The following is a 20,901-nucleotide window of genomic DNA, read 5'->3' as shown; positions in this document are numbered from 1 at the left end:
GGCAGGCATTTTGGTGCTTGCATATGTGTTAATCTCACTGCTGTGAGCTGATTTCTAAAGAGCACTCTGCTCTCTTAAGCGTCATACAGTGCCAAGTAACGGTCACTCCATTTCAATGGTCCTTAACATGTTAAAATGTCATCCTCTCGATTAATTGCCCATAGGGTGCCAGAATTGGTCATATCGCTCACTCCTTCAGCCAATACCCGATTTTAGAGGGTCTCCTAGTCGTGCTGTGAAAACGAGCTTTCGCTACTGTTTTCTGAAAGGACAGAAAAGCAAGCTTACAAATCGCACAAGTGAGACTTGAACCTGCTCTCTGCCTTACACGTGTGAGTTTGCTGTGTGAAAGGGCTTGGTAGCGTAGTAGCGCGAGACGCCTCCGAGCAAATCCCGCCTGTATTTCGAACGAGTCCGCAAATCAAGCCCTTGCGTCTCGTTTAAAGGCGTCTAATCTCCATCTCAGAGAACGCACAACTAGATCGACCTCCTTTACTCAGGTGGTTGTTAACAGCCTCTTATCTCTGGTGACTTTGAGGGCTGACGACTGAAAAATTTCAGCAGTCATGAGGAGTTCAGTACATCGTGTGCGCATGTTACTTCAGTTCAAATACGTGAGGCAACAGGGCAAACTAAAGCCCCATGATAAAACTATCACTATGAAACACTGTATGTCTTGTTGCTTTTGTCGCTATAGATTCAGCCTATGATGTTTAAACCTGAAGCATTTAAAGAGTGAGAAAATGACATGAAAGACTACTGGGCGAAGGGAAAAAAGTGCACTTTTTCTTAAAAAAAAAATTATTAAATATAATGGTCCTGCACATTTTATGTAATTCAGTGCAGTGGTCCCCATTTGCATTTCAGAGATGTGCCCAAATATCTGTTTGTGTGCTTTAAGTTTCTCTCTCTGGGTCTCTTACTTAGTTTTTGTGTTCTACGTTCTGATACAAAGTCTAGTCTTATTTCTGCGTCACATGATTTCTGCTAACAAATGCTCAAATTCCACATACAGACGTATTATTATAAAAACCATTTAATATACATTTTGTACAAAGTGTGTTCAGCATGGAGTCGTACCATGTTACCATCTTTATCGAGTCATGGATTATATATTCAAGGGTTCAGATTTGGATATGTTACATTCTACATATGTTGTGTTATACACCAAGTCTTACATTTTGTTCAGTATTTTGGCAGACTGTTTAGACCTGTTTTGTATGTTTCTTTGCAGTATGCATGAGTGTTCGTGGGGTTTGAGGAACTGGAACATTTAGGTGAACACTTATGGCCTTCTTAGTATGCTTTTGTAGTCAGAAGTACACTAATTAATAACTAATTACAACAATGGCCTTTATAAAACTCAGCAGCTGTGGACGAGTCTGCTGGTCCTCATTACCCCGGAGTGGAACATTCCACTTGTCCTGACTTGAATTTTTAATCTCTTTAACCGGAGTCATTTCCACACTTTACTGACTTTTGAGCCCAAACCTTTCATTGCTTCACTCAGCTGTACACTCAACCAAAGATAACCTTATATCTATAAGCGTCTCCCCAGTTTTGTTTGCTTTCACAGATACAGCTGTAATGCCATCAATTTACCAATTTATAACACTCAAGGGCAAAAGGCAAAAGAACATCAACAGTTTTTTTTTTTTTTTCCACTGATAATCTTAAGGACTATTTCTACAGCGATTATAACAACTCTCGGCGCTGTGACGACACTCAGTATTATGTATTGACGCAGCAATACATCGTGTAAAGCTAATTTTGTAAAGCTGAAAAAAGGTTTTGTATCCAAACGCATTCGTATCACGTTTAGTGATCTGTTCATTAGCGGCACTTTGTGTAATTTAGATTGTTTTGGTTCTTTCTCATTTTCTAACGTCACCCAAGTTTCCCCTTGACTTTCTCCCACACCCCACAGATTTATAACGTGCTTCTGAGTGCCGTTCCACCGTTGTGATGTTAAAACAGTGTATATATGATGTGCAAGTTCAGTGGTGGTGATTGAGAAAGGCTTCTGAGAGAAGTGACCTCCCAGGGCCACAAGTTTCTTAAGAAGCCACTGCACTGTTTTGTCTGGTGTGGAGTGCCATAGGAAGGCTGAGTGTCTTTGAGTGTAGTTTAAAAGGGTGATTGCCTTTGTGCCATACCAGGCACTAGATCATTGAACCTTTTATTTTTCTCCCTTAGATGAATGATGCCCTCCTTCAGGATGAGATTTTAGTGCCATTTGTTTATTGAGTTTTAGGAATTTACTAAAACGGTGTAGCAGAGTCCGTATTTTTTTTTTCCCCCTGCATTTCAGTTCACCTTCCCAATGTGATGAAGGATGGTTTTGATCATTTCATTATATTTGCTGCTGAAAAAGACAATCCCCACGTCATGTAAAGGTGCAACATTTTCTTTGAAAATAAAAAAAAAAAAAAAATTAGTTTAAGTTTTTAAGATTTACACTGCACAAATGTTTCTGCAATACCTTTTGTAAACATTTTTAGTGTTCTTTGCATAAAATTAAAAGAAAAACTTTTGCATTTACTGCAAAATCACTTGTTTCATGAGTCTTTTGTCCGTGGTGTTGAATATGGAATTTTTTAAAACTATATATAACTATTAAAAAACAATCTTTTAAAGTTGATTGCTGATATTCTTACATATATATGCTGGAACTTTATCCAAAATTTACATTTATTTATGAAATGGATGCTTAATTGAATATGTCTGCATCATTTAATATGCTGGAAATGCATATAAAAAGATAGATAGATAGATAGATAGATAGATAGATAGATAGATAGATAGATAGATAGATAGATAGATAGATAGATAGATAGATATTTAACTCTATTTAGATTTATACACCTAAATTTCTGGCTTTATATAAAAATGTATATGAAGTTTACATTAAAAAAGTAATGTTTTATATATGAATGCTAAAAAACCATTTCTCATGCAAATCGTAACGGACCACATGAAATGGAATTGAATTCTTTATTATTATTGCACAGGGTACAATAAAGTAACAAAGTAGCATAAATATCAGTTACACAACAAAATGCAAGAACTGCACTACATTGACATGCATTCTTAAACTCCTTTATATAAGTAAACAGTGAAACGTTAAACAAATCTGAGCTCTTTTGTTAAAAAAAACATCATATGAAGCAAAATTATATTTTTTCCCTTCAGCAGTAATTCAATGTCATGTTTGAAGAAGAACACCATACACACACAAAAGTACGGAGGTAGGAGCAGCATAATATCAAGCTGCTTGTAAATGGTCCTTCGGTTTTACGTCACTGACGGTTTCAATATAACAATGACCCCAAACACTCCAAAAAAAAAACTCAACAAGGCCATCTGGCCAGGCTTACAGATATGAACAGCATGAATAATTGTTTTTCCCCTCATTGTACATGCATATTCATTCTAGTGTAATATATTTCCACATGTAATAAAATTAAAATCTTTATTTGGATGATGTTTGGAAGAAAATATTATTTCACTGTACAGACACTTAATACTTTTTAAGAAGAGACTGTAGGGATATAAATTTCCTTTATCGGTATTACATGTGTTCGACTTACGACATATGTGACTTGCGATCGTTCGACTTTACGACCGCAATCGCTGGCATAATTTCCGGCATAATTTCACAGTGCTGTACATATAGTCTTCTCTACTTATGACCAAATCGTGTTACGAATGATCAGTCGGTCCCGATCGTGGTCGTAAGTCGACGACTACCTGTATATAAATAATATGCCCTCTCCAATGTTTTATCCTTATTACTCTGGATAATAAGCGAGTCAAATTTCACACATGCAGATCATCTTGTTTTAAGTTTTAAGGACTGTATGGAAATGTTCTAGTTTAAAATGTATAGTAAAAAAAAAAAAATAGGGAAATGTATTGTTTTAAAAATAATAGTTGAAAAAAAAATTTTCAGTGATGAAACATTTTTGCACAATTAAATGCAGCTTGTAGAATAAATTACGGTGTACAATAAAACATAAAATGACAGTTATATCAGGAAACAAGTTTTTTAGGTATACATGGCATGATGCCGTTATAACATGTAGGTGGAGCTTATAGCCTTCTTCAGACTGCAAATCTTTAGAAAGTGTTGTGGTGCACCGTAACACTGAAATTAACATTTGTCTCAGTTAATTTGCTATAGTCTAAATAAAGACATATACTGTAGATGGCTTTATCTTTATCCTTAGATAGAAATTATTTTACTGTTTAAAGGTTTTATGTGCATTTCATTGTTTAAATATTTGTTGGCCAGCATTATTTGAAGATATTTTACTATTAGAACACACTAAAATCACTAAGTATATTTCCCTCAGAAAGAACACTTTTATGAAGAGAAAGATTAAGTGACAGTATGAGTAAAGCAGTGCTTGTGGGGTCCTTCAAATCTTCCACCATAAACAAAAGTAAATGTTGTAACCTGGGCCATGTGCCACAGCACATGTTAAGGGTCTCTGGCCTGTTTGTAGTATAAATGATGATGGTCTTTACTGCACACTTACTATATAAGCATTCTGGCCAAAAATGAAAGGGTTTTCATATTGCCCAAAAACCGGTAAATTTCTTAATGTCATACAGAGGAATTAAACATTTTCTGTACCTTTAATGGTTAAAAACAAAATGTACCATTACTGTAAACATGGTTTTCCAGTGTTTAACTGAAACTTTGTCCATATAAGGCATTAATTTACTCCCATAATACAGAATGTCTATAATACAGAATGTGAGGTACAAAAGATGTACTCTATGTTAATGAAACACCCATAATCCATTATGAATTAAAACTTTCAAGCATTAACATATAGGCATACATTTATGCATTGAACATATATATTCTGAGTTTCTGTAAAGATGCTTTGGAATAAGTCTGTTGTTAAAAAGTAAAATTGAATGTCAGTGATTAAATGCTTTCTTTTTACATTTTTGTATGTGACCTGTTTATCTTTGTGGTTCCTGTTTATTCGTTTTATTGTGAAACCCTGGCTACAAATAATCGTTAAAATCTACCTGAGCTTGTCCAGACATACTTCTGTCTACGTATAAATTCTTTAAGATATTTCAATAAAACCATGAAGAGAGAACATGCTGCACCTTGCCTATGAGGAACGATTTTACTGCAATTTAATTACTGTAATAGTTTTGGAACAGACTCCAACTACTGATTATGTAGCATCCAATTTGGTGAATACAAAAGGTTTTGTGTTCTTCAACTATTGCACATGCAATACAGCTCTTAATATCAGTGAATGTAAAATGTATTATGGATACAACAATCTGCAAGCCAAGTCTCAGAACTAGTCTAATTCTGAAATAATTCCTAAATAATCTAAACACAGGAAAAATTCGCTATTAGTAAAGATTTGCTGTCATTGTCATTTAGCTAATCACAATATTAAGATGACAGTAATGATACCGATAAAGCAGTGGATTGAAAAAAAAAAAACCTGTGTCTGATGCAATCGTATGCCTAGCCAAGCTGATAGTAGTCTGATAGTATTATACAGAAGACTACATCGAGTGCACAAGAGTTCAGTAGAAACAAAGCTTTGGAGTCCCTGAGACATATTTGGTGAAACATTAATAAGACCAAAGGAACAGCATTTCTTATATATATATATATATATATATATATATATATATATATATATATATATATATATATATATATATATATATATATATATATATATATATATATATATATATATATATATATATATAAGAAATGCTGTTCCTTCTCCACCAGGTGTACACTGTTTGTACATTTGTACCAAACTTGCAGGATGTGTATATTGTAGCTCTAAAAGTTAATGAACAGTACAGAAACGCTTTTATCATTTATTCCTCATATCTTTTTCATTCATATTCCATATCAGAATATAAAATTTGAAATGACTCAACACTTAAAAATCACACTAATAAAACCAGACCAGGAAATAGGCTAATATATTAACAAATTAGTTTAATTAATGACAATACCAAAAACTAACGACTAATAACAGCGACCAGATAGCACTAAGATTGCAAGATACTTTAAAATTTATTATAATCCAGAGAAGGCTGTGAGCAAGAGGAATAGATCTCCATATAAGAAGATTAAAAAGCCCTATCCAAGAATGTGAGAACTGCAATGAGGTCGATTTATTTTGGACAAATTAACATAAACAAAAATTATAATGATTACTATGGTTATATAATCACTTTACAGTAATGTCCAATGTAGACAGGAGGGGGGATATTGCAGTCTAGCTAATAGTGTTAATTCAGTCTGCTACCACCATATAAAGGAAAAATGTGCACGCTAGCTATCATAGTTTCTAAGAAAAAAGTCGTAAATATGCCGTGTGCATTTAGACCTTCGCCTGACCTTTAGACTCCCTGCACTAGGTGAAACATTAATTAGAACATATCTGGACAATCACTACTTGTTCTTTCAAGTGTACACCTTTTTTACATTCAGTATGAAACTTGCAGGACATGTGTCCTGAATGTTTACTCTAAATGTTCACTCTAAAAGCACTCTAAAAGAGTCTAAACCTAATGACAACACTTTCATACAGTATATTTTAAACAATTTAATCCTCTATATTTGTTTTTGGGAGAACCCTAAGTAGGGATAGGGAGATTGTACACTAACCTGAGCAAACTCAGGATCTAAAAGATGGTAACATAACTCACTGAATCATCCCAGTTTCTATTTAATTTACAAAAAAACTAAATACTTGCTTATTAAATTGTATTGTTTTATCAAAACCTTATTTACTATCTATGAATGAGAAAGTGCACAAAAGCAAACGCTTTCATCTTTGTTCCAAACAAATGTGTCACATGCAATAATAATAATAATGTTTGCATACATTATAAAGATCTTAATCTAATAATGGCTAAAAGTAGACATCTAACATGTTCTGATTTAAATGAGCAGACATGCACTTGAAAGAAATAAAGATTTAAATATCCACAGTTTTACAAACATGGACAACAAAAGTTATTTGAATTAAGTGAAAACTCAGTAGCAACAGCAAAATCATCAACTCACGATCTCAACCATCAAGTGATTATCCAATAAAAGGTTTTTGCCACATCTCTGCTACTTCTCTTCACTGTGAATGAGCCAGGTCTGGACAAACTCTGGTTTAGCATCTAACCTTTCATTTTTTAGCTGTTCTTGACCACCAAGACAATTCTTCTGTAAAATTACAAATTATATACATACATTTCAAAGCTTAGGTTTGTGTAAACACAAGGTATAAATTGTTTGAATATGCTTTAGAAATTTCACATTATCAGTAGATTAAAATTAATCAATATGCTTGCGCACATGTCTAACTTGGAAACCTGCACCTACTCTCAATGGCAACAACCGACACCCAAAATTTCTGAAATTAAAAGCCCTTGTGCCCAAACAGCCTGATTTTTTCAAAGAATTTGAGAAAAGGGCACTTGCAATGCTGAAGATCCTGAAGGTTTTTGATCCTCATGATAAAAATTCATGGTTCAGCCAGGCCTTTTTATTATTTGGTCTGTTGTTTGTCCTGCGATAGGTCCTGATCTTCTGGTCTGCGTTTATTCTTGTCTACTAAGCGAAAAGATTCCATGAACTCATCAATGTCTATACAGCCGTCTTTGTTCAGGTCTATTCTGACCACCAAGTCATTGATGGCTTCGCTTGAAATCTCCATTTTCAGATAGACACTTAGCAGCTTCCATGTCTGACAGAAGTCTTCAAAAGAGATGAGGCCTGAAAAAACAAAAAAACCCAATAAGAAACAAGTGGATGAATGCGATTTACCTGGTACCTGGCATGCATTAAAGATATAAGCAAAGAATGATGACAAGTGGGGACTAGACTACTAGGGGCTGATTTGTGAGATATAGCGTGATCTTGGAGCCAAGAGACAATAATGTGCTTTTGTACCTGAGTTGTCTGTGTCCACTATTCGGAAGATAGTTTCCAGAGTGGTGCGGTGCCTGTAAAGAGTTTCCAGCAGCGTCTGCTCAATGTACTGCACACAAATACGCAGGCCATTTGGTGGATAGTAAACATGGCACAAATCCTTTGACATCATGTGTTTATGTACACAAACAATCCATTGCATTAGCTGTCCAGGTCTAGCTGTAAATGCAGTAGAACAGCTGGCAGTCTTGAAAAGATTTTTTAACCATCTCTTTTGATCGTTAGACATTTTGTCTTTTACTTCTTCTTTAGAAAATAGGCAATCACAAAGACTTATGTGGTGCACAAACTGCAAAAACAGCAGAGGAACTGATTTCCCTTGTGTTCCAAATTAGATTGATCAATATCCTGTCCTTTTCCCAAACATACCTATTCATTTTTTGTTTCAAAGTACTGAAAATGAAATATTGATATATCCAGAAATACAAAAATATTTCTGGATTTCTGGGTTTTAAAAAATAGCAGGCCAGTGAATGAGTTTTAAATTAAACCAGGCTGTTAGAGTAGGGACATAACTGCACTGTACCGTGAAAGGAAAAATCAGGACATTTTCTGTTTTATCATATTTTTATACTCAGCCCTATTTTACCTCACAGCTCGGATCCTTCATAGCAAGGTTACTGAACCAGTTGTGGTAATCCAGCATGTCGTCAGTGGTGTTGGTGAGGAGCTGAGAGCGCAGCATTCTCAATGGCAATTCCAGGTGTAGCACCTGCCCCACAGCACTGCTCCAATCATTCAGAGAGATGAAACCTGCAAGTGGACCAAGACGAAATCATTTTTGGAAAGTCTGATCAGGTGTTTATATGAGTGTAATAGATGTATTAGCAAGTAATACCACTGCATGTGTGGATCTGATTTTGATTAGACTCTTTTGTAATCCACCTTTCATAGTGTTTGGCACTGTTTTATATCCTCTTATGAAACTTGGCAAGGCAAATGGCACAGATGAGTAATTAACAGAAGCGAATTAACTTCCACTCAAAGAAAATACATTTCCTGTTTTTTTTCCCCAGTTTTATTTCACTGAATGTACTATAGGTCTATTTTATTCAGGAGATAATGGGCAAGAGAATTTATAGTTTTACAAAAACTTGACAGAGATTTTATTTCATTCATTATATGACCATCAGAGAACTCAAAGAATCTAGATTCTGAATAAGAAGTTCAGATATCAACTTTACCATTTAAACGCAATGTAAATATACAAGAATATGACTTTGATAAAGTTTCCTTGGCAACGGAACCTACAACGTGGATGCAAACATTTTTAATGAACACCAAACATTATAAATAAACCTTTTTGATGCATGAACTACTGTAAAGAAGCCATGGCACACAGAAGACCAAAAAAACCAACAACTTAGTGTTCAAAATCTAAAGACTCAAATAAACAAAGTAATTTTACTCAAAATGACTTTTTATTCTATTTAAAACTCAGTGAAAAGATTTCGAAGATGTCCAGGATCATTCAGAAGACTTCTAGTTTTAATAGCAGACGTTCACCCTAAACAAACTATTACATAATAATCTTTATGAACAACGTGATCTTCAGTGAGAGCAAGAGTTTTTTTTAGATATAGTTCAGACATGTTGGTCTAGTTTCACTTTTGTCTTCCCACATTACCCACAATGCTTTTGATAGTCAGTTTATCTGTAGTTCAAATATCCTGATGGAGTAGATCTTTAATCCTCTAATATGTCTCTCACCTACTCATGTGTACATGCTGTACATACATTAATGCCAGTGGTGAGACTCCAGGACTAGCAAGGCCTTTTTTGCTGATCTAAACACTATCAAAATCACTGACTTATGTTTTCATATATTTTTTTGTCAAAAAATATATATAAAATTAATCCTAATAGTTTATTCTCTTCAGATCATTGCTTTTATCTCAAGGTCAACAATGTGTGAGTTTACATTAAAGTTTAAATATTTATTTCATATTTCAGCCTTTACATCACATGTTGCCAGGGTCAAAGAAATCTGCCTTCAGGCCTGCAGAATAAGCAGTGTGAGCACCTGGTAGCTTAAAGTGAAGCTGCAAATTAAGCTTTTGCTTTAACCAATCAGATTTCACCACTGACGGCCTAGGTATGAAATGCATTGCCTGCCCCTGGTTCATGCAAATATTGAAAGAAACATTGTGCTTGTTAACTTGTAGATCACTGACAAGCCAAGTGTCTGGTTTTATTTGTTGCAACTGCTTTTTCAACAGAAAGTTAAAAGACAGAGTGGGCATTTGTGCATTTGACTATTATATAATTTGGTCCATCGTGATGTTATCAATATCGTGTCCGAAATAAGAAACAAAATCACATGCTAGTATGTGCATTATAAACAGCCAGGTGGACTTTTTCTTAAGGTGCTCATTGATCACTACACTTAAGCGACTTCACAGGTCGTGAATCTTGTCTTGTACAAAAAAGTGGATAAAATGTTTCATGCCCTTTGAGTGTGTTGGTTTGTAAGATGTACCACACCTGTCTTTTTCTTATCATATTCCTGAAGGGCATTGATGAGATCCGACTTGTGTGCAAACAGTTGCTCTCTCAGGACTTTAATTGCAGAGTGCTCTGTCCGTCTGATACTAAACAGGAAAGGAATAGAAGGTAATTGCAAATATTGACATGATGCCAAGGAGACAGAATGGCCTTCACTATAAAACTCATTCCCTAGTGCAATTAGCAAAGTATTCAACAATGAGCACTTTAAAAGGCCCACACCATAGTTACACATCTCCATGAGAACATTTGAGTTTTACAGCACAGCTTTAAAGGAAAAGACAATCACGGTTGATTATCGCCACCTAGCGTGCACATGTTGTAAAGCTAAACAAATTGGAGAATTACAGTACTGTAAAATGCAATATCAGTCACATTTGTTCCATGTGTATTTATGTGAATGTGGACTTTGACTTTTTTCCACGACCGTTTACTACACTCTAAATACGTGTGGTAAATTTTAAAGAATTAAAACAAATCAGCAATAACAACACGTATTTGTGTTACACTATTTCTTTACTGATGTAAAATGTAAATTCAGCTATAATTACCATTGTCCAAAGCTCATCTCTCGGGTCTTACTGTTCGTCTGGTACTGGATAAAATAAGGCACTAGATCTGGACCTAACCTGACCAGTGCTCCTCTGTTACTGCCCACTTCATAGTAGTTAGAGGCTGAAAAAATTGTCAGGACCTGCAGACACAAACATGTTAACAATTATACTTTACTATTTATTATACTTAAGATCAAAACGTAACCTGCAATATGCAGTGCTGCTTTTTCCGCAGTCTGGATGTAGATGTAGATCCCTAATCAGCAAGCCAATGGTTTAAGTGGCAAGAAAAATGTCACGTTGGTAACACGAGTAAGAAACTTTGAGAATCTGTGTGCTAAAAGCATGTTTATTTGGTTGATCATAGACTTTATGATTACAACAGCAGTAGGAACAAACCTAAATTATACAGGTGAGATTATACACGGAAGAGAGAATGAGACTTGGCCATAAACTGTTTAGTAAAATGCAAATCTTTATGGTAACCATATGGGACAACAAAATTCGGTAAATACGTACTAAAATATACCCTACTACTGACTCACAGTTATTCTAGAATACAAATGTTGGTAAAACAAAAGAAGCTCTAAAATGATTCCATAGTAGAATAGAAGAAAAACAATGAAAGTATATAGATATTAATTAATAATTAATTAATAGAGCACCCAATCAATGAATTAATAATTAATTATTAAAGTAATTAATTGATTGCTTGATTGATTGATTGATCAATTCATTCATTCGTTCATTTATTTATTAAAGCTAACACATGCTATAAGACATGTACAGCTTGTCCACTGCAGCTTTTTTTGAACTGCTACCTGCTCAACACTACAGAGTGCCTGAATGTGCTTGGAGCACTCTTTATTATTCATGAGATCTTACACTCACGATTGGCTAGTTTTACACTGCTTTTTTTACACGAGTCAATATTTAAAAAATTTCCTTTGATTCGTTTTCATCTAAACTCTCACCTTGCGGTTGTGGCAGAACTCATATCCATCTTGCTTGCACTCATGTGAGCGGATGATGAGCTGCAGGTTGTGTTTGTGTAAAAAGTCGTCAGTCACATTGGGGCCCCAGTAACAGCCTCCACCACGAACTCCATTTGGAATGCAGCCATTTTCAGTCATGGGGTCACTCCATAACAAGTCCAGGATCTGATAATAATACACAGAAAAACAGAACTTACTAAACTAAAATTTTATTTGTTTTTAAAGAGAAAGGTTTTGGGCTCATGAAAATATTTTCAAGATATTAATCAGTGTTTGACTCTTGGGTCTTGTGACAAAAAAGATAATAGGAACATTATAGCCATAATTATTCACAGTTCTTTTGATACTTAAGTACATTTAAAGGCCCTAGAGAAAGTTTAAAGTGAGCAAATTTTACTTTTACTGGATTAATATTTTAGTGTATCTTTACTTTAACTCAAGTACATTGTTTGTTTACCACCACTGATGTGAACACATTCTACATCTTAAACCAGACTGAAAAATATGTTTGTTATTCTTAATTAAAATCAGGATGTATAAAACATATTAAATAGAAAGATTATGTTGAAAAACATGTAGTAAACTGTCGTAAAAGTGTAGTGTTCTAAAGACCGAAGAAGTTAAGAAATGTTTTCCTATTGAGAGTCTTAACAAAATCTAGTTTCAGAAACCTGACAAAAGCCAATTAATAAAAATGCCAATGATTGACCAAAATACTGATTTGATGTATTTTTTCTGTTATAAAAAAACATTTTATAGCCAAATGTGCTGTATGTGGACACCTGACCTTCACATGCATATGTGCTTCTTTACCAAACCTTTGCTATAGAAGCTTGAAAAACAGAACTGTCTATAATATTTTGTATGCTATATGCATTACAAATTCAAGTCCAAAGGTCCAAATCTGTCCCACAAACACAAAGCAAAGTCTGTGAAGATATGGCTTGCTAAGGGTAATGGTAGGACTCGAATGGCTTGTATTGAGCAATGACCTCACTCCACTCAACATCTTTGGGATAAACAGGAATGTCGACTGAGTGCCTGGTTGTTGCACATTACTGCTCAACTTCTTGTACTTTTGTGGCTGAATAAGCAAAAATCTTCATAACCACAGAAAAAAAGGAAACTTGTGAAGAGATTTTTCAGATTAGCAGGGGTTAATATAGAAACAAACGTGGGACAACTCATTATAATGACCATAGTTTGAGAATTTTCACTAGTCTGGTGTCCAGATATTTCTGTTCAAAAAAACAAAAAACAAATCGACCTGTTTCCACTCAGTGTTGATGTTGTCAGGGGTTTCGCTGGATTCTGGAGCTGATTTAAATGGCATGGATGTGGTAGAGTGCCTACAGGACAGGCTGCTGCCAGGCTGGGCTAAGCTGGTCTGCCTCTGTTGAAGCTTGTGCTTTTCCTCCATGCTCCGGTTCACTGTAGCCGAGAAATCCTGCAGAGAACGGCACAGGAAATTTTGCCGGGAAGGTAATGACCTGAAATTGGTGAGTGAGGCCTGTCTTCTGTTCAAAATACTGCGCTTAAAGTTCATAGAGTCATCTTCTATCTCTGAGACCAGTGAATGCCGGATATGCACATTGCTCTTCTGCTTTGGAGGCCTCAGAGCAGATACATACTGGAAAAAAGGAAGAGAAAACCATCCAGATAAGGCATTAAATCATCTTTTCCAAAATTGAACATTATTATAGTATATGTAAAGCATGCAAACATTTTATACTGAACAAAATTATAAACGCAACAATTTTGGTTTTACCCCCATTTTTCATGAGCTGAACTCAAAGATCTATGGGATTGTACACAAACCCGTCCAAATCTGTGTTAGTGAGCACTTCTCTTTTGCTGAGATAATCCATCCACCTCTCAGGTGTGGCATATCAAGATGCTGATTAGACAGCATGATTATTGCACAGGTGTGCTTTAGGCTGGCCACAATAAAAAGCCACTCTAAAATGTGCAGCACAACACAGCACAATGCCACAGATGTCCCAAGTTTTGAGGAAGCGTACAATTGGCATGCTGACTGCAGAAATGTCCATCAGAGCTGTTGCCCGTGAATTGAATGTTAAATTTCTCTACCATAAGCCATCTCCAAAGGTGTTTCAGAGAATTTGGCAGTACATCCAACTGGCCTCACAACCGCAGACCACGTGTAACCACACCAGCCCAGGACCTCCACATCCAGCATATTTACCCCCAAGATTGTTGACAGCTGCTGCAACAATCAGTTTGCATAACCAAAGAATTTCTGCTCAAACTGTCAAAAAGCGTCTCAGGAAAGCTCATTTGCATGCTCATCAGCCACATTTTGGACCCAGTGTCTTATTTCAATTTACAGCGAAGGTCTTTTCTAAGGGTTAGTTTGCCTCACGTACTAATGCACTCATCTGTTTGTGCTTAGTGTTCCTTGGACTCACTCTGTGTCTGTCCAGTCGGGCCACCAGTGCCAGGTCCGTGCTGTCTGAGATCCCTCCATGGACAATCAAGACCTTCTGATCGATCACTGTTGCTAGGGGCAGCCAGCTGAATATCTTCTGCAGCAGCTTTAGAATCCGTTTACCATATGCCTGGTACACATGAAGAATAGTCTTTACAGTAAAAATACTGTTTTATAACATATTCCCAGGACAAGATAAGGTAAAAACTATATAAATCACTTATGTGTAAATAACTAATTTAAAGATATAAAGTAATAATAATCACCATTAGTGCAGTTTGTTTTATTATTATTAATTATTATTATTTATAACTTCTTATAAATAATAAACATGGTATAATATGAATAATTGATTGATCAGATTGATTAATTGATTCTGGTTTACTTGTAGTCATGTATATAAAAGTGTTGTAAGTGTTTACTGTATTTGTACCAGAACAAATCTTCATTTTGCTTTTTGCATTGAAGCATAGAGAGTATGTATAATATATATTGCCTTCAGATCTCCCTCAAGGCTCTAACACAACAAGTTAAACAGTCTACACGGAAAGTTCAAGTGTTAGGAATTTCCTTTAAAAAGAATTACCTTGTATTTGCCCAAAACCTCCTTGGTGAACCCATACCTTTAATAAAAAGTCTAATTCAATATGTTGCACCTACAACTTATAAGAAAAGTAATGTTTAAGCCATGATTTAATACACTATAAGTTTAGACCATGATTTTATATAATATACCTCAGGTTGATTATGTGATCTTCATGATTTCCTCGATTAAGGTAAACCTCTCCAGGATAGACCAACAAGAAGGCGAATAAAATGAGCACAATCTCAATTGAGTTTTTGCCTCGGTCCACAAAGTCACCATTGAAAATGTAAGGCTTTTCCCGAGATGGCATCCCATTCTACATATTATGAAACAATAAATGAATGTAATAAATCATATTGCCTTTTAAACTATACATGATTTACATAATGCATAAAAAAATAATGATTTCTTTTCTTCACATTTAAAGAAATAAAATAGAAGAAAAACATTTGATCAAAGTAAAAAAAAAAAAAAGATCATAGGTAATAATAATAATAATAATAATAATAATAATAATAATAATAATAATAATAATAATAAATAATAATTATTATTGTGTTGTTACTTTGTTTTGAAATGTATATATTAATGTATAAATGTTTTTATATTTATACAGTTTCTTTATTTATACAGTTTCATTGAGCACAGTGTTGAACTGTGCAACAATAAATGTATTTGTGAAACTAAATGAAGCTAAAGATAAATACTTAATCTAACAATTTTTGGGCTAAAATGTTTCTTTCCTTGAACACTGTACTTACTTTGTAAAATATAAGAAGTAAGTCCTCTAACTGTCCATGTAAGTCCCCTGAGTAAAATATGTATTGAAAAGATTTAGGGATATAAGAAAACATGATATTTAAAGATTATACATGAAAATCACGCAAGCCGTCTCACCACATATTGTAATTTCTTTGCTATGGCAGGTGGAGATTCGGTTGATATTTGGCAGAGATCTTAGCATTTTCCAGGTTTCAAGAAGAACTTGTAGAACATAACGAGAATGGAGCTGCTACTTTACAAAAACAAATAGATATATATTAGATTGTACTCAGTATAGTTTTTGAGTACATGAAATAAAAGCTGAAATAAAAGTTTCACATCCAGTGTTAAAGTGTTCTTCACATACTTGCTTGTTTTTAAAAGCCTCAATGAGATCAGCAGCTTGATTTGCATCAAGTGGAAATTTTAGCCTTGGGCCTGAATAGATTTCTGGAACGTCAATATTGGTGTAACTGAAGTATCTCTCCCACTCTGCATCCCGACATATTTCATTTTCTCTGAAGATGTGGGAGATCAACTTTCCTAAATCATGGAACATATGTTACTGATCCATAAACAAAGAAAAGACATTAACAATTAATGGAAAATATGATTTAGTCATAAGCTATTCATTTAAAAAGTTTCATTTGGATTGTTAACAGTTGTAATTATTTAAATTGATATATATTTTTTTAGATAGAGAGAAAACCTTGATTTACATTCATATTAATATTACAGTCATTTTGTGTACTGACAGTTTTTCCATTTTCTGTCTTTGCCATTTCTTTATTTTGGCCACCAGATGTCGCCATCGTTTTACTTTATTCCTTCTACTCGATCGCTTATTATTTACCTTATTATTACTAACCCTAACCTGCATCACTTTTTTTTTCTCATTGCCTTTTCTTTTAGGAAGTCTTTGTTATATATTTGTGTAAATGTATATATTTACATAAATATATAATATATAAACACATATTTATGTGTATGTATATTTATGTAAATATATAACCATGTAGATACACATTCACACCTAGGGGTAGTTTAGCATAGCCAACATAGGGAGGGTTTTGGAAATGGGAAGAAATCACTGAACTTGGGAGACCCACATATACACAAATTCTAGAGCCATGACATGGCAGTGCTCCCCACTATTGCAAACACAGACACACAAGTGTCACAGAATTGACCTTACGTTCATTGCTAGAGGGTGTAAAGTTGCCCATGAGGTAACCCAGAAAATTATACAGCTAGGTAAAAATGGAAAAGCACGATTGAGAAAGTAGAAATGAGCAAACATTACAATTGCTTTTTTTTTTTTATCTTGAACTAATTGTGATAATACAACTATAACCAACTACATTAATTGTTTGGTTGATGTGGTGCATAGTCTCTAATGCATGCATTTTTACTTTGATTTGGTCCTGTAGCCCAGTGTATTCTATAGACTGAAAGATGTTCCAGGTGTATCTGCGCCTCATCTTCATGCGGGTCACATACTGACGATACCAGCGCTGGATCAGAATTGCAGCTCTAATTGCTTTACAGTAGTAAAACAAAGAAGATTAAACAAACACAAGAACTACATACAGCATTAAAGTACATTTAGAATGCATCATTGGTTATGACATTCACAAGTAAATGTCTTAGTGCTGAATGTGTAAAGCTGCTGAGCTGTAAAAAGGCTGAAAGTAGTTAAAGGTTAAGGCTGTAAGTATCATGCTCAGCAACTGTAAGTAATATGGGTTTGGTGGAACTACTGTAGGACTCTGCAGCTTTGTTCTGGCAGGATGCAACCTCCAGTAAAACCTAGTTTCATCTTTATTGACCTCTCGCTTTATTCTGGTGTTGCTAAAGTAAATCCCTTTATTTCTGTAGACTGACTGATACTCACAGCACATTACATGCTTGATAGCTTGACAGACATGGTTAATCAACACTACAATAGGCCATATCCTAATTTCTGAAGCATTATCTGATCAAGATTATAAACAGTAAATATTAAGGTAACAGTGGGTCTATAATACAAAAAGAAACATGTTGGAGACTTACTCATGGCAGCTTCATGTGTGAGCATAATGAAGTAGAAAATAATCAAGCTATTACATATGACACATATTAACATATAAACACATATACAAAAGAATAAAAAAGATTTTCCCATTAAACTGTGCTGAAAACTGGAGTATATGGATTATATCATATTGTCAGGACCAGATGTATTACCTGAGATTGTAACTGAGATGGCATGTGGGGGAAAAAAATCGAAGCAAATCAATTATCACGGAAAATAACCAACTGTTATACATAATACTAAATGTACAAATATACAAATGTGTAGAAATGCAGTTTACTTTTTCTCACTTTTACGAAAAAAAACACTAAAATTACCTTTGTCATGTGTTTTATGGAATTCACTTCCTTTAGAGACCCCACAGCCCATTGTGTCTAATAAGGAGGAGGTCAATAAGTGTCAAGTAGAAACATATGTTCAAATGTCTAAAAATACACTACAAAGATCAAATATTTGATATTTGAAGAGTGTATGCATTCTCAGTGGAGTAAAATATCATGCTGTTAGCTGCAGTAAACAGATCCGGGTGACGCTTTAAGCTCCTTACAGCATCGCACATCACTCAACACACGAGGGAAAACAAATTAGATGCAGTGAACACACCAGAACACGTTAGGAAACTCCCTGGGTGCATTGGTGTAGCAACGTGACCCAGGCAATCTTTTCATACGTCATATCATATACAGTATCAGAGTGCAAACCACAATGTCTGAATATTTTAACCCTCCCAAGGGCTATGTGTACTTTAAATTATACATGATTTGTGATGATTTTAGATGCATTTTCAAAATCTAATATAACAATAAGTTTCAGAGCTTAAACTTTTGCAAATAGACACAAATGCTTCAGAAGACTAGTTATATTATTTGTATTTAGAAATAGAGAATTAGTTTTTCCAGTTCATCATTGTGTCTTGTAAGCTAACTTCTAACCACAGTATAATAGGTTACAGATTGCTTAACAGAAAACCAGGTTAAAATAAAATTTTTATCACAATTAAAGAATATTGTGTTTAGTAAAACCACACTAAACACAATATTCTTTAATTCTGATAAAAACTTTATTTTAACCTGGTTTTCTGTTAAGCAATCTGTAACCTATTATACTGTGGTTAGAAGCTACAGACTATGAAGGTTAAAAAAAACCAATTTTAAGATAAATCAAAGACAGATTTTCACAAATTGTGTATTTTACACAAATATTTATCATTCTCAACAGTGCAAGGGCTTTGAAATTAACAATAGTTTGTGTTTTCTACAAAGAAAATTAAATCATCTATTGGAATAACTTACCTGGTGGTTGTGTTTTCTTATCAAGAAAAAAAACCCAAAGTCTTTATGATTCTTTCCTATCCATGCAATGCAAAACAGTTTGTCCTTTTCATTATTTCCATGAGATGCATAACACAAAATATACAACACAAACTGAGTAAAGGCATGCAAACAAGAAGGTTGTTTGTCTATGGCACCCCCATTTTTTCAGTCAGTGACCTATGATTTTCTAAAGATCTTGTTCAGGCAAACCCTACTACAATACTACTACAGTATGCTTCTGCTACTTTTACAAACAGCACAGTCTGCTTAACCAGGAAAACAACCCTGCTTGTTTAGGCTAGAGGATTAGGCTAATAGCTTGATGAGACTACACTGAGCTTTTTTTTTAGAACTGGGCATTCTGTTAAAGGGCAGCCTTTGGCACTTTAATAGTCTTATGCCACTATCTAGATCAGGGGTGCACACACTTTTTCAGCATGCGAGCAACTTATAAAATGACCAACTCAAAATGATCTACCTACTATAAAAATGCATGAATAAATATCTATTTTTTTAAATGTCATCAAATCTACCCACAGTACCTTTGCAATCGACGGTAGATCGGGATCGTGCACCCCTGATCTAGATGAACAGAATGCTGCACTGTGAATATATTGTCTGCTGCAGGGCAAATACTTCTTACCTGAATGAATCTTAAAGTATGCTTTTTCCTGTTCATGAAACAGTGTTTAAAAATAGAAAAAAAAGAATTGAGGTTCATGCTATTAAGCGAGCAATAGAGGGCTATCAAGTCAGTTCAATTATTTGAAAGATCAATTAGTGTCAGGCATAAATATAGTAAATTTAACAGTACATGAAATATAGAAATTATTATAGATTTGTTGTCAGTCAAAGTATTGGTGTGTTTTATCTAATTGTCGAGTAACTGTGGGACCTTCAACCAAGCTGGAAACACTGAGCTTGCGATGGAAACATGCACTGGTTAGAATGGCAATTCTAAGGAATGCACACTCATTCTCACATAGAGGCAAAATAGTGCACTTGGGGAAAAGATGGTGAACTTATGTTGTCTGCAGAATCAATATATTACAGCTTTATTAGAGCCCAAGTGTGTAAAAAAACAGACACAAATTTTTATAAGAATGCACCTTGCTGAATGATGCGTTTGTACCATTATTTAAAACATTTTATTTACCATTTATTAGAGATTTCTGAAAAATATTTAGCCATTCATTCTTTACTTTTTCTGGGAGGAGTATCAGTGGAAGAAGGCTTTGAAGGTTAGCCCAGTCTTCTCTGTATCTGGTGGCAGATTCCAGATCTTCCTGAGGGATCTCCAGATATTCCTACACTAACTGAGAGATATAACCTACCAGCAGGTCCTGGGTCTAGTTTGATGTGCCTAATACAGCTCTAAAGAGGGTCCAACTAGGAGGCATCTTTCTTATGTGACTGAACCTTCTCAATTGACACCTCTCATCAGTTTTCCTGAATTAGAGAGCTTCTCACCTTATCATGGCAAACAAGCCTATTAACCACATGAAGAAATCTTATTCGGTTGCTTGTGCTCAACCTTTCACTTGCCAAAGCTTTTGTTTTTTTTAAATGACAGAGTTTTAAGCCAGTTTCTCTGATGTATGTCTTTATATTAATGTATTGCAGCGTTGACCTACATGGGAGTAATGTATTGCAGCGTTGACCTACAC

The 20,901-nt window shown here is 34.7% G+C and overlaps 1 protein-coding gene across 2 annotated transcripts; it reads right to left on the bottom strand.

Moving 5' to 3' along the window:
• Nucleotides 1–6,569: 6,569 nt before the first annotated feature.
• Nucleotides 6,570–19,504, bottom strand: ppef2a (protein phosphatase with EF-hand domain 2a). Of its 2 annotated transcripts, XM_083526608.1 has the most exons (17): nucleotides 18,947–19,504; nucleotides 18,239–18,848; nucleotides 17,260–17,387; nucleotides 17,043–17,097; nucleotides 16,215–16,390; nucleotides 15,983–16,097; nucleotides 15,847–15,893; nucleotides 15,235–15,401; nucleotides 15,086–15,122; nucleotides 14,480–14,629; nucleotides 13,318–13,680; nucleotides 12,030–12,215; nucleotides 11,053–11,195; nucleotides 10,481–10,587; nucleotides 8,586–8,749; nucleotides 7,958–8,045; nucleotides 6,570–7,780 (listed from the first exon to the last, which is right to left on the bottom strand). In XM_083526608.1, exons 2-17 carry the CDS (start codon nucleotides 18,288–18,290, stop codon nucleotides 7,554–7,556), a joined length of 2,205 nt encoding a protein of 734 aa, XP_083382734.1. In that variant the 5' UTR covers nucleotides 18,291–18,848; nucleotides 18,947–19,504; the 3' UTR covers nucleotides 6,570–7,553. The 2 variants fall into 2 exon arrangements, with proteins under 2 accessions (XP_083382734.1, XP_083382735.1); XM_083526609.1 differs by lacking the exon at nucleotides 18,947–19,504 and having other exon boundaries at nucleotides 18,074–18,517.
• Between the last annotated feature and the right edge of the window lie 1,397 nt (nucleotides 19,505–20,901).

The sequence above is a fragment of the Silurus aristotelis genome (genome assembly GCF_946808225.1).
Source record: "Silurus aristotelis genome assembly, chromosome: 23".
NCBI classification, from domain to species: Eukaryota; Metazoa; Chordata; class Actinopteri; order Siluriformes; family Siluridae; genus Silurus; species Silurus aristotelis.
Note: the sequence above shows the minus strand (reverse complement) of the source record. Positions and strands in the feature narration are given on the sequence as shown.

Excerpts from the sequence above, each read along its gene's own strand:
- ppef2a (XM_083526608.1), bottom strand. The coding sequence starts at position 18,290 with ATGGGCTGTGGGGTCTCTAAAGGAAGTGAATTCCATAAAACACATGAC. Across the intron at positions 15,894-15,982 it reads CAAAGAAATTACAATATGTG|GGGACTTACATGGACAGTTA; the intron begins GTGAGACGGCTT and ends TATTTTACTCAG. Across the intron at positions 14,630-15,085 it reads AGGTTTTGGGCAAATACAAG|GCATATGGTAAACGGATTCT; the intron begins GTAATTCTTTTT and ends CATGTGTACCAG.